This window comes from Montipora foliosa, chromosome 4 (genome assembly GCF_036669935.1).
Source record: "Montipora foliosa isolate CH-2021 chromosome 4, ASM3666993v2, whole genome shotgun sequence".
Lineage (NCBI taxonomy): Eukaryota > Metazoa > Cnidaria > Anthozoa > Scleractinia > Acroporidae > Montipora > Montipora foliosa.
Genome location: NC_090872.1, coordinates 24,661,504 through 24,676,503, shown reverse-complemented (window position 1 = coordinate 24,676,503; position 15,000 = coordinate 24,661,504). Strand labels below are relative to the sequence as shown.

Genomic DNA, 15,000 nt, shown 5'->3' with positions numbered 1-15,000 from the left:
TGCTGTTGACGACCACAGCAGTGATGTATTTTATTAATGTAGTTCAGTTTCCTTGCATCCTTTCCGTAAATATCTTTGTCAGCTGATGGACGTGATATGCTGGCTGCACACAATAACGGACAATAACTTTCTCTTTGCTGGAAGGCCCATTTCATAAAACATAAATGAGGACTTGAACTTCCTTAGGTAAGAATAGTTTTGAAGTTCAAGCAATCCTGGCGAAAAAAAAAATTGAGACTGCATGGAATTGCAGAAATACAACAGGTTTTCAACTTGGTATCTCTAAAAGACTCTGAGGTATTTTGTTAACAGAAAAAATAGTCTTCTTCAAGAACATACAAAGAATTTGCATCTTTTAATTTTATTTGGTCAATTTATTCCGACTAAATCTAAGTCAAAGTAAACAAAAAAACTAATTTTTCTCCTCTTCAAATTAAAGAAAACAAAGTACCACGTATAGCATGACAGCGCGGTAGCAAAGAAACTTCACCGGCTATGCATTGCGGACTTAAAAAAAAAATGTTCGTGTCGTAGTTCATGTCAATTTGAACCTGAAGAGCCCTGTTTGAGATTGAACTTCGAAAGCCTAACGAAGAACCAACCTATGAACGTGTCATTGCAAGCGTTTCTTTACTATACAGAACCGGCAAACAAAGTAATTTCCTAATTATCTTTTTGTACAAAACATGAAGTCTGTGATGTGTGAACGCTCTAAACATGGCTTGGATAAAAATAAACTAAAAAAATAACAAAGATTGATCATGACTGAAAATGAAACGACAGGTAGTATAGACTAAGTTAATAAAGACAGGCATAAAGGGAATATACCAAAAAAATTTAGAAAGCTGTCAGAACGCCAGCTGTCACAGTCAATAAAAGGTGATATGGGGTTGTATTCCACGCCATGAAACTACTCAGTTTGAGATTCTCCTCTCATTTAATAAGTAGTTATTAAAATAGAGAAACATAGTAGCAGGTAAAACACTATTGTAGTTATAAAAACTGCTTATGAGACGAATTTCAAAAGAAACATAAAAGACTTCTTGTAAATGCTCTTTCAAATGGCGAGAGTATAGATGCCTTCTTAATTTTATGTGGGATGTTGTTAGTGTATAAGAAAGACATTGGTTGAGTGAAGGTGTTTATCACGTCTTGCCCTCTGTATTCCCATGATAGAAAACACTACTTTTATTCCGGTAGAATTACTCAGAGATCGATCTATTGTAAAGAGCTTTTTCACAGGTTACATGTAAAATGGAAAGTTGAAAAGAAAGCTTTTTCATTAGCGATCTGGTTACTGTTTGTTTCTCGTTTTCTCCCATGCCTTTGCTCGTGCTTTTTTGTTTTTGTTTTTGTTTTTATTCATACCCTTTGATATGTGCAAGTATAGTTAAATGTTACATGAAGTGCATTTAAACTGATAGCATTCAATTTTGACTAAATAAAAAATAAATTTAAATTAACAAAAAGATGTTTTTAATAAAGCAGCTTGTGTAATTTGGACTTCACTTGCGAAGTTAACAATGCAGAAATCACTGTTAATTTAAGGTGGCTGAACACAGTTTTTGATACCTATGTCTCATTTACCTTTTCCTCTAAAACCCGTCATCCTTTGGTCGCCAAAAATGGTAGCAAGCAAGTTAGCAACACGAACTTCAGGTTTTTGATAGTTAAGCTGACGCATATGCCGTTGCCATGACAACATGAATAAATACAAAAAGGCCTTTAAAATCGGTTTTGATTATTTGCAGAAAATCTGGTCGTTAGATTTTCTTTATAATTTGCATGCAACAAGCTTATAACGATTTTTCGCTGGTTTCAATCCAGTTCGACATATTATGATATCTGTGGTTCACTATGTCAGCAATGGCTAATGAATCGACCCAAAACAAAAGTGAACAAGATATTTGAGGTAGCGAAAGTTTATTGCGAGCGAAAGACTTATTTCACCTTAACTTAACTTTTTCGCCATTAAACTCTCTTACTACATAATTGTTATGCATTGCAAATCGCGTTGTGAACTTGGGGCGCCTGTGAGTGAAATCGAAAACCTTTGCACATTGATTGGTTGATGATCTGAGAAAGCGATGACTACTGGGAGGAACAAGAGAATTGCATCATTGCTAGAAGTATTAATTAACATTATAATCAACTTTAACTGTCGTATTTGGGGCACAGTGTCAACCAGGTACAAGCTCAACAAAACAATTTCTTTAATGGTACCGTTTGGTGAAAACTAGATAGCCAAAATAACATACAAAACCAGGTTGGTGTAAGGGACAGGAGAAAAGATAAGATAAAAAAAAAAGTACAACAAAGAAAAGGTGAAAACCCACATGTACAAGAGTGGTACTCCATTAGAGAGAGAAACTTAGAATAAAATTACAAACATCGTGAGCGATTACAACCACAAATCCAAATGGAAGCAGGAGGTTGCAATAGAACAATTTGGCTCACTCAATGACGAATCCAATTCAAATCTCTCGGGGTTAAGACCCTCTGTGTATTGCTTTTGCATGATTTTGTAGCTTTCTCATTTGTATGATATGGAAATACTTGAGACAAAACGTTTTATTCCCAACGGATTTGAATTGGGTACAACATTGAGTTAGACGATTTGGTCTATGAACTGGGCCCATAGGCTCGATTTCTGCCACTCACTCGAGTTCTGGGAGCGCTCGCCCATTTTCGTAACAGCGGGTGGTAACCGAGCCTAGTGGGCCCACTGAGAAAACAATTCGGACCGGAAGTTGTTCCCAGGCCCAGTGAATTAACACAACGATAACATGCAAGCTGTTACATTAACGTACTAAGCAGATGTTTTATTGCTCTTAAGGTCTTTATAGTCATATAAATGAAGCTTTCTGTTGTTGTAGTTGTGAGCTGAGCTGTTGTTATTGTTGTGTTGTGGGTTCCTGCAGGAAATTCTATGAACCCTCCGCTGAGAAAAAAATGGCCGTAGGAGAAAAGGTGACAGTTTAAACAGATTTGACTGTAGATGATTATGATTAGTAAAAATGATTATGCTAAAATATGTGATCGGCTTAACTCCACTGTTTTCAACCAGCAATGGAGACTTCCACTCCACTCGCGCGGTTTATTTGCACTAGTTGTGATTTTCTTTAAAAGCGCTAGTTGCCGTTATGCTTTTGGTCAAATTAACTTGAAGCCACTTTTATTTACTAGATTTAAGTCTCAATTTTGGATTTTTCTTCAGAACTCCTTACACAGGCTCAAAACAATACTCAGGTAATAAAGGCCCTTATTCATATTTGATGAAATGGGTGTTTCGTCAGTTGACATTCGGCAGCTGACAAAGTTGTTTATTAATAAGATACATGGAAAACAACTGAGGTAAAATATACTAGGGAAGTCTTCAATAAGAACCGCTGCTACGAACCTCAACCGATACGACTGAATATTTTTCCACAAAGGTCCGATCACAGCTGGCTACAGATTGCGCATATTCCAATCAGAGCTGGCTACAGATTGCACATCTTTCTTGAAGTCCCAATAAGTCACGTTAGCGAACAGTAAGTAATCATTGTTTCTCTATATGGGCGAATTCAAAGCGTAGCTTTTGAAATTAAATCACAGTATAGCTTAGTTGAAAGGAATTTGATTTTGACAAGACTTTTTACGGTGCAAATATACTGGAATTCGAACGTAAAACTCTTATTACACCCGATGTCTTTGAGTGGCTACTTCTACTAACTTGGAGACTGCAATCTTCAAATTTCTTGGACTGCTTTATTTAATTTAACTGCGACTGAGCGATTGATTTCACCTGGACAAGTTACTTTTCTGCTTTGCAGGGGAAAATTCACAGCGGTAGCTATAGTGTATTATATTATCGTCCACAGAGCTAAAATGCCGTCGATAAGGCCGGGACAGCAAAGGGAAAAAAACTGGGGTAGCAACTCCCATTTCTTAAACTGAGGAATGGTCAGTTCCAGAATGTCTTCCTTTTAGCGCGGAAAATGAACATTTGCCATGTTTGTCGTGTTGGGAAAACTGGATTTCATTTCATCCTCTAACTTATTTAAATTCTGTTTTTTTTTTTTGCCTCCGAAACGAAAGATTTTAGTTTTGAGTGGACTAAACATGAAATGTATTATTAATTTTCTGAGTAGGGTGTTTGCCAGCATTCATTTTGCTGTTATAAGCTTTTACTGCTGTTGATTTCTCACCATGATTGAGCAAAAATACAACTTTGCGTTTGAAACCCCTATTTCCCTGTTTTCTTCTCGTCTTCCAAGGAAACGACCATTTATGCGAAAACTCGGTGTATTTCAAAAAATGCTTATATGTCAGAAGTGTTTGCTTACAACGTCTCACACGTCACTGAGTCAGTTAATTGTTTAGCAGCTGCTAAAGCGTTTCACTTAAAAGACAGTCTTTTGTGTAGTTGTTTTTCTATAAATTTCCCTCGTTGAGCTCCTTTAATTTCAACACAGCGGCGATTATACGACAATCTGGAGAATAATTTTTTTAGTATAATTTCTCAAATTCTTCACTGTAAAGAATGTGAAGAACACCAAGAAATCACGAGACAGCCATGCACTTTGAAAATATATGCTTCAAACTGCATGATCACTTAACGAGGGACCCACGATTCGATAATGCAGCAAGAAATAAAGTAATTCTTTACCAATCTCTTTAACCATAACATCAGCTAGAAATCCCTACTAGAGAAGTTTAAATATTTAATCCGGGTAATTGATCAACTAAACATGCACTTAAGCTAAATATTTCTTTCTTTTTGACTGAGCTAATTCTTTTTGCTAAAGTTTTAAGAATTTTACTTACTTATCAGCTGAATTACAGTGAAATTGCCCAACGCATGCAGTGTTCATTCAATTACTAAAATGGCAACAATTTTAGCAAAGTTGCGTTTGGGTTTCTTTAAAATCTTGCTTATGCTATTGTTTTCACCACAAGAGTGTCAATTATCGGTTTTTCCGCTTTGGCTAAGCCGGAAGCTTTTGGGAGATCTAGTACCGTGTGTTCAAATTAGCAAGTCAAAGTACAGCTTTATTCATACAGGCAAGACCATTCAGTGCTAACGCTAGTATCCTGGCGTAGGAGACACGTTGCATCCATATAAAATTTACAAGAAATCTAAAGGTACAACTAAAGTAAAAATAAATTTGCAAAAGACAACTACGATACGAGTAAGATACGAATACTTACAACCTCAAACGAGAATAAAAGCATTCAAATTTGATAATATGAAAAAGTATTCCGCGCGGCGGCAGAAAATGTCGTTCGAGAGGTTTTGCCCAAACGGGAAACGGCAAATGTGAAACTGAATGGAGAGTGGCGTTATGCAGAAAGTAGTTTGATCATTTTGGCCCACAATTTGCCTCTTAACTAGAGATATCGAGCTGCTTCGCAAAAGAAAGGGAAATACGGCGGCCCGTCAAAGAGACTTGGCATTTCGTGATCAATTTTCCTGCTTCAAAGTTTCAAACTCGAAATTTTGAGTTTACAAACTGGTCAGTGTAAAATACAAACTGTAGACAAGGGGTAAAATGAAGAATAAGGTTACAATGTAACTGTTGAAAAAGCCCAAACTTTTCAGAAGCGCTAACCTTAGGCACAAAACAATATTTAGACCGTAACTGTTAGCATTTGTAAAAGGTATGGGCTTTTTCAACAGTTAGATTATAACCTTAGTCTGCATTTCACCCCTAGTCTGCAGTCTGCATTTTACACTGACCAGTTTACAAACTCGAAATTTCGAGTTTGTGAAAGCAAAATTTCGTGCTTGTGAACTCAAAATTTCGAGTTTGTGAACACAAAATCTCGAGTTGAAATTTTGAAGCAGGAAAACTGATCACGAAATGCCATGTCCCTTACGGGCCACCGTAGGAAAACGTAGAATAAGGGCATTTATGTGTTTCTAGGAAAGAGTAACCTGTCGTTGGGTTTGGTTATGACGTCATCGGGCGACCGTCCGTCCGTACGTCGGTACCTTCAACTTTTCATGTAAACACGAAATGTCACACTGATGAAACCCTCCTGGAACCCCGCCTTTTTTGGGCGGGAAGTTGCATGGCCATGCAGCGTACGTCATTTGATATTGGCTTTTAGTAGCTCATTAATAAGACAGTCAAGCAAAAATTTATTTTGGAGACAACCAAAAGCAAGCTAAGATATCGTACAACGAGGAAAGAAGCGATAAAGAGAGCGAGATAAAAAGGCAGTAAGCAGTTGACGAGAAGGCGATGCTAAACGTGAAAGAGATCGACTGAGAGCACGAGAAAACAGGCGAAATATCAATGACATACAACGGGAGAGAGAGAGCAAGAAAGACCGCGAATAACGAGACGAATATTTAATTTAGGGACGAGAAAGAGAAAAGAGTAAGCACGAGCACGAGAAAACAGGCTGAATAATGGTGACGAAAAAGCTAGAAAGAGCACGGGAAAATACTTTAAATTTATGGTAAGCAGTCTGGACTTGTCGTATGGCAAGCGGACTAGTTGTAAACAAAAACGTAAATATACAATAATAATAATAATAATTGAGAAGCTCCGCTCTTAGGCTCGCCTAAATATCTATAATGTCTTTCTATAAAGTGCCGTAGCTAACCAGATTTCGAGTGGTGATGTGCATTAGGCAGCATCTTAACTATTAAATGTGCAAGAGCGGGGGGGGGGGGGGGGGGGTGTTTTGGTGCCTCTCGCTGAATTTTCTGTCTGGATCTTTTACCCTCCCAGGGTTGTCACTGTGTATATAGGTAACCTCTTTCTAGTCTTTCTATGCCTTTTGGTATAGTTAAGACAAAAAAACCGGATGGAGTCATAGACAAAACAATGAGCTTGGCCTCTTGGAATGAGCGCCATTTTTACAATGCAATACAATGCATACTTAAAGGGACTATTTACAAGTGCAGCTGGGAAGTTGAACCAGGGACTACCAGGATCACATTCGACGAGTAGGCAGAGCGGGTCTTGAACCTGGGATCTCCGGATCTCAAGGCAAGCGCCCTAACCACTGGGCCACTGGGCAACGACCAACTCAAGCAATCCGTTGCCTAAGATGAACCCTTTTAGACAGCAATTATCCGGGTAGAGCTCTATTGTAGTCTTGGTCGTGTTGTCAAGGACTGCTCCATTCAACTTTACAGTAATCGAACAACGACTAAAATTATTGTGTTAAAACCTACAGGTATTGGTGTCTCTTTTGTTCGTGCAACCTCTAACGCAGCCCAGTAGACTTACTCTATATGCCACTTCCTTATACACAAAGTCCGCGTAAATTAAATATTAAAGACGATGTCTGAGCATGTAAAACTGGTCACGCAGGATATTCCCTTCAATGAAGCTTTAGTCGCTCTCTTTAGGCCTCGGAGGCAGAAACAAGCTTTAAGTTTTTAAACATTCGAAAAAAGTTTAATCTTTTCAGTTGTTACTTTCTACGCTCACCTATATAGCATTGAAGCGTATATAGGAAAGTTTGTCAGAAGTGCCTCCTGTTAATCAAATGTTGCCTTACAAAATCACCAGTCAAACACAGGACAATTTGTTTACATGTTAGGGTTTTCATAATGCCAAACAAATGCGACAAAGTTCAGTTAATTAAAATTACTGACCGCACGTAACATAGAACTGTCAATCAACTGAACATACTTGGACGTCTGCAGCACGTGTATAATTAACAGTTGGCCACTTGCGACGCGAGGTGAAATTGAATTTGTTGCCACTGAAGACAAACTTATTTGGTGTTCAGATAATGAAATCAATGCTATTATCTGATTACACATGGTTATGTTTTCCACTCCCCTCTCTACACATCGAACAGCCACAACCAAGTCAGCTTATTAAGCCCACTCAGGTTACATAAAATTTGAGCTTTTCTGTACCATTTCAAACTTTTTTCAGGACATGAGACACCTGTTATATTTTGGGGTCATTGGTCAACTGCTTGCCCGAGCGGCCACTCAACAATGCCATAGTTCTGGATCTCAAATGTCAATATCTGGAAGGATGTTGCAGAAGCATATTTATAAGACGATGCCAGCAGATCTTGGACTCATGTGCCTGCCGGAATGTCGAAGAGATAATCGATGTCAAAGTTTTAACTTTGTGTTGTCACGACGCATGTGTGAGTTTAGTGATCGAACGAAGGAAGCCTGTCCCAAGGACTTTGTTCCTGATCCTGACAGATATTACTTCACTCGAGAGCAAAACAGGGGTATATAATAAAGGATTTTTATCCTTAGCAATACAGGGCAAGTAATGTAATAAAAGAGTTGAGACTCGGATGGCAACCTGAAGTAAACATTTTGCTTGCGATGAAAGTAGTGTCTTCCAGATTTTAAAACTAATCATCGATATCTCTAATGCATGGAGAAAAGATACTTAGCAATATAAATGTGGTTGAGTGAAGACAAATTTAAAAGGGAAAACAGCTCACTTACGGTTGTCGTCTGCGTCTCAAAAATATTGCGTGCCAAAGCTCCCTAATGATCATAATGAACTTTAAAGAGGTTAAGCATGACGTTTACCCCAAACGGCAATTGTAGTGAGTGAAATTAGCTAGAGTTTTGCCAAAAATGTAAGAACCCCGCTTGATGTTAGCTCATTTCTGTCCTGTTAATTAGCTCCAGATATGAAGGAAGGAGGCAAGTTAAAATGAGAGTACTTTCACGCTTTTACGATAAGCAGGAGCCTGTCGATTGCCGTAAACGTCACGCTTAACCTTTCTTTTATTTAAGTGTATTTAGTGGCACTAACAGGCCAGTTACGTATTCTAACGGTTGGACTGGATCTAGCATGAAATGGAGGCTAAAGCGGGCAAATTAATTTGCATTTGAAAAGATTTGCCCGCATTAGCTTCCATTCCATGCTAGATGCAGTCCAGCCGTGAGAATTCGAAAATGGTCCAGTGGGGACACTGCACAGGAATCAAATGCAATGAAATCAAATCGTAGGTTGGTTTTCGAGGAGAGGGGACCGTGGCAAACTCTGGAATCGACCTCGACCCACATTTGTGATCTTATCCCCTCCGTCCCCTCCCCATGTTCCCGTATTTATGCAAGTTTTTGTGGGTTATGGAAGATATACGAGCGGACATTTGCACGATCGTGTGGAGGGAAAGGAAAATAACTTTATTTAAGTGTCTAGTCTTCTAACGCTGGAGCACTAATTAGGGGACACTATAAACTGAAATCAACAAAGAGAGAGGAAAACCGGAGGAAAACCTCTCGGTGCAGAGTAGAGAACCAAAAACTTAACCCACATATAACGCCGCGCGAATCTGAAAATCGAACCCCAGCCACATTGGGCGAGTGCTCTCACCACTGCGCCATCCCTGCACTCCAATCAATCCTTAACACCAGTCAACCTCCATTTTTAACACTAGAAGAACATGCACTGGAAGGTCTCAGAAGATCTACTGAAGCGTTTCTCGCTGCGTAAGAAGTGCCTGTCAAAAACCGCGAAAACCCAGCCGAAAGGTGTAAGCAGATTGCATTCGCGCTAGCAAAAGTATTGTTTAATTTACTTCACAATCCCTATTGACAATTTCATTGCCAAATACTTCTTTAAATACTTTTAACGTTTTCCTCAAGTTTCCTCTGAAAATGTCGCCATGAAGACTCCGAAACGTCGGTTGTATTATTTATTTTCGCTTGCTTAAATTTTTTCGGCTTTGTTTCGATTTCAGCCCCTCTCGGTTCCATCCCTGAGTTGGCAGCGGTATCGTGCAAAGAAATAAAGGCTAGTGAAAGAGAAGCGGTCAGCGGAAGATATTGGCTGTCAGGCGTTAAACCTAATATGGTAGTATTTGCATTTTGTGACATGCAGACGGAAGGTAAAAACCGTGCTCTTAATCTTAGCCTTGATAAAACAATGTTTTCTGTAAAGGGTGATGTGAGATTTTAAAGTTCTTTCAAAAGGGAGGGAACTGTCGGGTGCTAGTGGTTGTGCTAGTGTCGGCGGTGTCAAAAGAAATTTCGCGAATGATTTTGCGCTTAATTTGCTAATGATTGGCTAAAAATTTCGCCCAAACTCGTTATTCACCTCAACCTCGTTTTCAAAACTACTTTAAGTGTGAAATCAGTTTTCATTAAGGGCCGATTTACACGGTGCGATTTTGGCGCATGGGACAAGCTTACGACAGGCCTAAGTCACGACTTCCAATTGTCGAAGCGTTTTAAAAGACGTCTTAAACACTGCTTAAAATGCTGCGACATTTTCTCTGACTTACACGACAATACGGTAAACCAGTTGTAAACCTGTCGTAAGTTTGTCGCATGCGACAAGAATCGTACCGTGTAAATCGGCCCTAAGATTAAGAGTACAATCAATTCCATGAAAAAATCGCATTTGTTCTGGGAACCCGGCGACGCTGTCGTCGGATTTGCTTGCTCTTCAGCTTCTGAGACCGTGAAATAAATAAATAAATAAATAAATATATAGATATATATATGGAGACCTTACAAGTCACATTGTATAGGGAAATTTGTTATATTTTTTGTCTTATCTGCTCAAGGCTATCGTTTTATAATAAGTCACCCGAAAATAAAGTACTGAACATTTAAAGGGCTTTGCATAATTAGCTACCTCTGAAAATTTGAATCGGATATGCCAGATAATCTCTGAGCAATGATGGGTTGAAAGTTCAAACTTTTCAAAGAATGCATTGGGATCAAGCGCTTTTTGCACCCAAAAATTTATCAGTTGTTGGTGGCTAAAGACTGCACTATGTAAATTTCAGGATGCCTTCTGTGAGTAAACATGTAATGTTAATAAACCAAAACGTCAGCAAAGTTCTAATATGTTTTAGATCAGTTTATTTTTATGTTTATACATTTAAATATATGGGAGTGGATAGGTGTTCCCAATTAGCTTATTATGTAGCTAGATACATGAAAGACCCGAAAATAATAAGAATTGTATTGATTGATTGATGAAAAAAAAAATATATCCTGACTGCGGTTTTAATGACTCTAACGAGAATGATTGTCCTAGTTGCGAAGGGACCTTGAAAAATTCTAGACTTGACGGGACTCAAACTTAGCCGGTCATCGTCCGATTGCACTGCACTGCTCTACCATGTACCATGTCAGCAAATAAACACGTACAGACCGATTGATTTTATTTTCCAATTATACAGTCGGCATATTGTCTGTCCCTTTAGTTATTTGCCAACTTCATTCTTGCGTTACGGTAACCTATTGGAAACTGCATCGATGGTTTAAACAGGATACAGGATACAGTGCGTCTTGTTTTGCAGATATTGATGAATGTTCAGCTTCTCCCTTGGTCTGTGATGAGAATGCTGTATGCAGCAATACCCTTGGATCTTATCAGTGCAGTTGCAAAGCAGGATTCACTGGTGACGGAAAATCGTGCACAGGTGAAAATAAATAAAATGTTAAGTTACCTCAAAGCGGTTTCCAGCTGATTGAATGTAAATGCTCGTTAATTGGCTTTTACATGAGTACGTATTACAATTTTCCAACAAAATCTCGTGAAACATTCTCAGCAAATTTAAGATAAAGCAAATCAATTATGACTTGCGCGCACACGTCTATAATTAGCGGCGTTTATCTGCTTTGCGTAGCGATTGGCTCCTAAGATTGTCTGCGTTTGTTGTGATTGCCTTTTATTGGTATTACGGTAAATATATGGAAACTATTCTGGTCAATGCGAAAAATGAGGGTTTGCAGGTTTTAAATAACTTTTCCCGCGGCTGGCGATGGTGAAATAAGCGGCTGTGATCGCATCTCAAACCCAAGACAACCGCAAAAGCCTGATCAAAGGCTAATCGGACGCAGGTAATAGGTTTTATAGACGGCGAAAGACCGCCGCTAATTGGCTTTTATTGAAACGCCCGGGTCTGCTAATCTTGCATTATCACACGTATCTGAGTAAACAACAAGCAAACAAACAAAAGAACAGTAGTGCGAAAAAAAGGAAACAAAGAAACAAACAAATTAAATAAAACGCTGAGTGCTCTGCCATTTCCGTTCGTTTTAAGTATTTTGACATCTACTTCGGTGATATGCGCTGTCTATACCTTGTGCCACGCCCTTGTGTTAAGACCGGATGTTGAAGGAGATCATGCTAACCGCTTAACAATACCTTCCCCACGACACGAATATCTGACCATTTGCAATCTCAACCTCTTTATAATTTTCGTCCTGACAGCCGTTTACAGTTCCGAGTTCGCCGTACGGGAATAGTTTCTCACTTTTTCAACGAAGCACGTGCATCGATCACGACGCCATGTTTGTTTATGACGACGCATGGGTTCACGGGTGTTGTTGGTAATTTTTATAATCTCGCAACTCAATCAAATAAACCTCTCATTTATCGAGATAACTCTTAAAGAAAAGTAAAATTCAAGTCAAAACGTGAGTTAAATGTTTAAAACTATATAGCTAGCGAAAAACTCTGCCGTCATTCACCAGCTTACTGCTACATAGACGTGAACCTCAACCTCAAATGGTCACGTGACTTTTAGACGATTGCGGTTTACGGTGAACAAAGAAACACGTCAGTCCTAGCCTATTGCATTAGTGGCTGCGCGTGACTTTTTCCCACTACATAAAGGAACTGGCAACTAGACTTGATATTGGTTTCGGTCATTTCGCTACCAGTTGTTTCGCCACCACATTGTGACCGATCCAGGAAAACTACACATCGCGAGACTACCTGATGGCAGTTCTTTTCACGTTAACGTAAAAAAGGGAGAAAGAAATTGAGAAGGAAAGCGACGGCAGTAAGACCCGTACGGTATCCTTTTTCTCGAAAGATGTCAGCGCTTGAGATATTTAACTGACGTTTATGGCAGGTGCAACATTAAACCCGGAAATTTCGAAACGTCGTTCTCTTTTGTCCGCAACGATTCTAAAGTTCGATCTCTCGCGCAAAAGCTCTTCATTTGTCTCCATCAAGCCAATCATAACAGCAAACCACACTGCCCTGACGGCTATGTATTTTTTTCTTAATTAAACAGATATCAACGAATGCAATGCTTCCCCTTGTGACCCCAATGCTGTCTGCAGGAACAAGGAGGGATCTTACAGGTGTTACTGTAGGATTGGATTTACTGGAGATGGGAAATATTGTCAATTAATGGGTGAGATCGCAAAATGATATAGTAATATACCCATTCTAGAGAGCGGTGCGAAATTAGAGTCATGAATATATGTCCCATCTCTGCACAGCCGTTCCTTCTACAAGAAGAGGTGGTAAACCCAAACTCATTTTGTTTGGAACGCGACAGCTACTAAGTAAAATCCCAGATGTCATAGTTCCTTTTCTTGGCCAAAACCTAGTTCCAGTACCTTCAGTTAAAGATTTGGGTATCATACTGGACTCAAACCTTACATTTAATGAACATGTTAACTCATTGACTTTGTCCCTTCCTACTACTCTATGCCAGATAAGCAGAGTCAGACATCTATTTTTTAAATCTGTACTTTTTCACCATTTTGAATTGCTTTGTTTTTAGTAAGCTTTCTTATTGTTCTACCGTATGGTCTGGCACATTTAAGCAGAGCATTGATAAATTACAGCTTCCACAAAACTTTGCTGTTCGCTTGTTAACTAATATTAGGACGTTTGACCATATCTTACCAGTCTTGCGGGAACTGGGCTGGTCCTCTATCAAACAACAGCTGTTAGTACGTGATGTCACCCAGCTATAAAAACAGTGAATGGGCTTGTGCCCTCCTACATAAATAGCTACATCAGGATAATAACAGGAATCCATAGTTATAACACCAGATTCAGGGAAAACCTAGACGTTCCTTTCACTACCGATCTATCAACACTTGGAACTCGCTAAGTGCAAACACAAGAAATATTAATAAAACACTCACTATTTTTATATTATGTGTGGTTTAAAATTAGAGCTATGTCACACTGAGAACTAGAGGTTTGAATGCACGACTACGATAGTTTTTAGAGTTTTTATTAGTCAATAACATATGTAATAATTACATTTGTAAACTATAGCCAGTCTGTACTGTACTGTACTGTACTGTATTGTGGTGGAGAAGTGTGGATGGAGTGAAAAATCCCGGCCTCATGAGAAACGCCACCAGCAATTATATACTGTATCCCTAGGTTTCAGTCTTAATTACTCTTAGATTGCCATTTCATGAAGAGTTAATTACGCTAAAGAGAAGTTAACAGGACATATAAGATAAACGATAGACTGAGTAGACTCCTAGTGTCTTTAGATTTTGACAACAAATGAACAAAAACGAAGATCTTAAGTGACAGTTATATTTCCGTATAAGCTATAACATCATATGCATCAAACTAAACATTTAGCCTTTATCCCATAATTTATTCAATTTATCGGATACTTTAAATAACATCACCACAACAACTATTTCTGGCAACAATGAATACGCAATCAATGTAGTTCAGAATATTAACACCACGGTGTTAGATTATGACGACAATTGGAACCTGCTATTGTTTAAAGAGGCCTTCCATATCAAGCGCCAATCGCCATCACTTAACAATAGATTAAAATCCAGCAGAGAACTCTGCCTGTTCTCTTGAGTATACATCTTGTAACTATTTAAGCTCCTAATTTTTGTGTGCATTTTCAGTCTGATGATGGTATAGCTTATACCGAAATATAACTGTCACTTAAGATCTTGGTTTTTGTTCATTTTTTGTCAAAATTTAGACATGATGAATCTACTCGGTCTATCGTTTATCTTATATGTCCTGAAATTATCATCAGGTTCTGGCTTTTAGAACTTAACAGTGAGATCGCTCATCCATTGACTAAGAAGACAATCGTAATCACAGTGGCATTTCCAAATATGGATGATCCAAGATTACGACAACCCCTGACAGGGTTTCTGAGTTGCAAGCTGCAAGTCTTTTCTCACCCAAGAAGATCAACTGACCGAGGCTTCTCGCGGTCGCGATCGGTTCCAAACCTTTAAAACGAACTGCCACTCGAGCTGCGATATCGATGCTCAACCTCAGTTGACATTATTAAATCAAAATTCAA

At 38.8% G+C, this 15,000-nt stretch overlaps 2 protein-coding genes across 4 annotated transcripts in view; one reads left to right on the top strand and one right to left on the bottom strand.

Moving 5' to 3' along the window:
- LOC138000418 (uncharacterized) overlaps positions 1–215 on the bottom strand; it is an 8,169-nt gene extending 7,954 nt beyond the window's left edge. The window contains exon 1 of the mRNA XM_068846822.1: positions 1–215. This exon is cut by the window's left edge and continues 103 nt beyond it. The gene's annotated coding sequence lies outside the window, so the exon portion shown is untranslated.
- Positions 216–2,899: 2,684 nt separating this feature from the next.
- LOC138000412 (uncharacterized) overlaps positions 2,900–15,000 on the top strand; it is a 72,310-nt gene continuing 60,209 nt past the window's right edge. For 2 of the 3 annotated variants that reach the window (XM_068846811.1, XM_068846810.1), the window contains exons 1-5: positions 2,900–2,970; positions 7,890–8,202; positions 9,676–9,822; positions 11,248–11,370; positions 12,976–13,098. In XM_068846811.1, the coding sequence (XP_068702912.1) occupies positions 2,953–2,970; positions 7,890–8,202; positions 9,676–9,822; positions 11,248–11,370; positions 12,976–13,098 (724 nt within the window). In that variant the 5' untranslated portion in view covers positions 2,900–2,952. Of the gene's footprint in view, positions 2,971–3,434; positions 3,534–7,889; positions 8,203–9,675; positions 9,823–11,247; positions 11,371–12,975; positions 13,099–15,000 lie in introns of all 3 variants that reach the window. The other variant, XM_068846812.1, reaches the window with a different exon arrangement.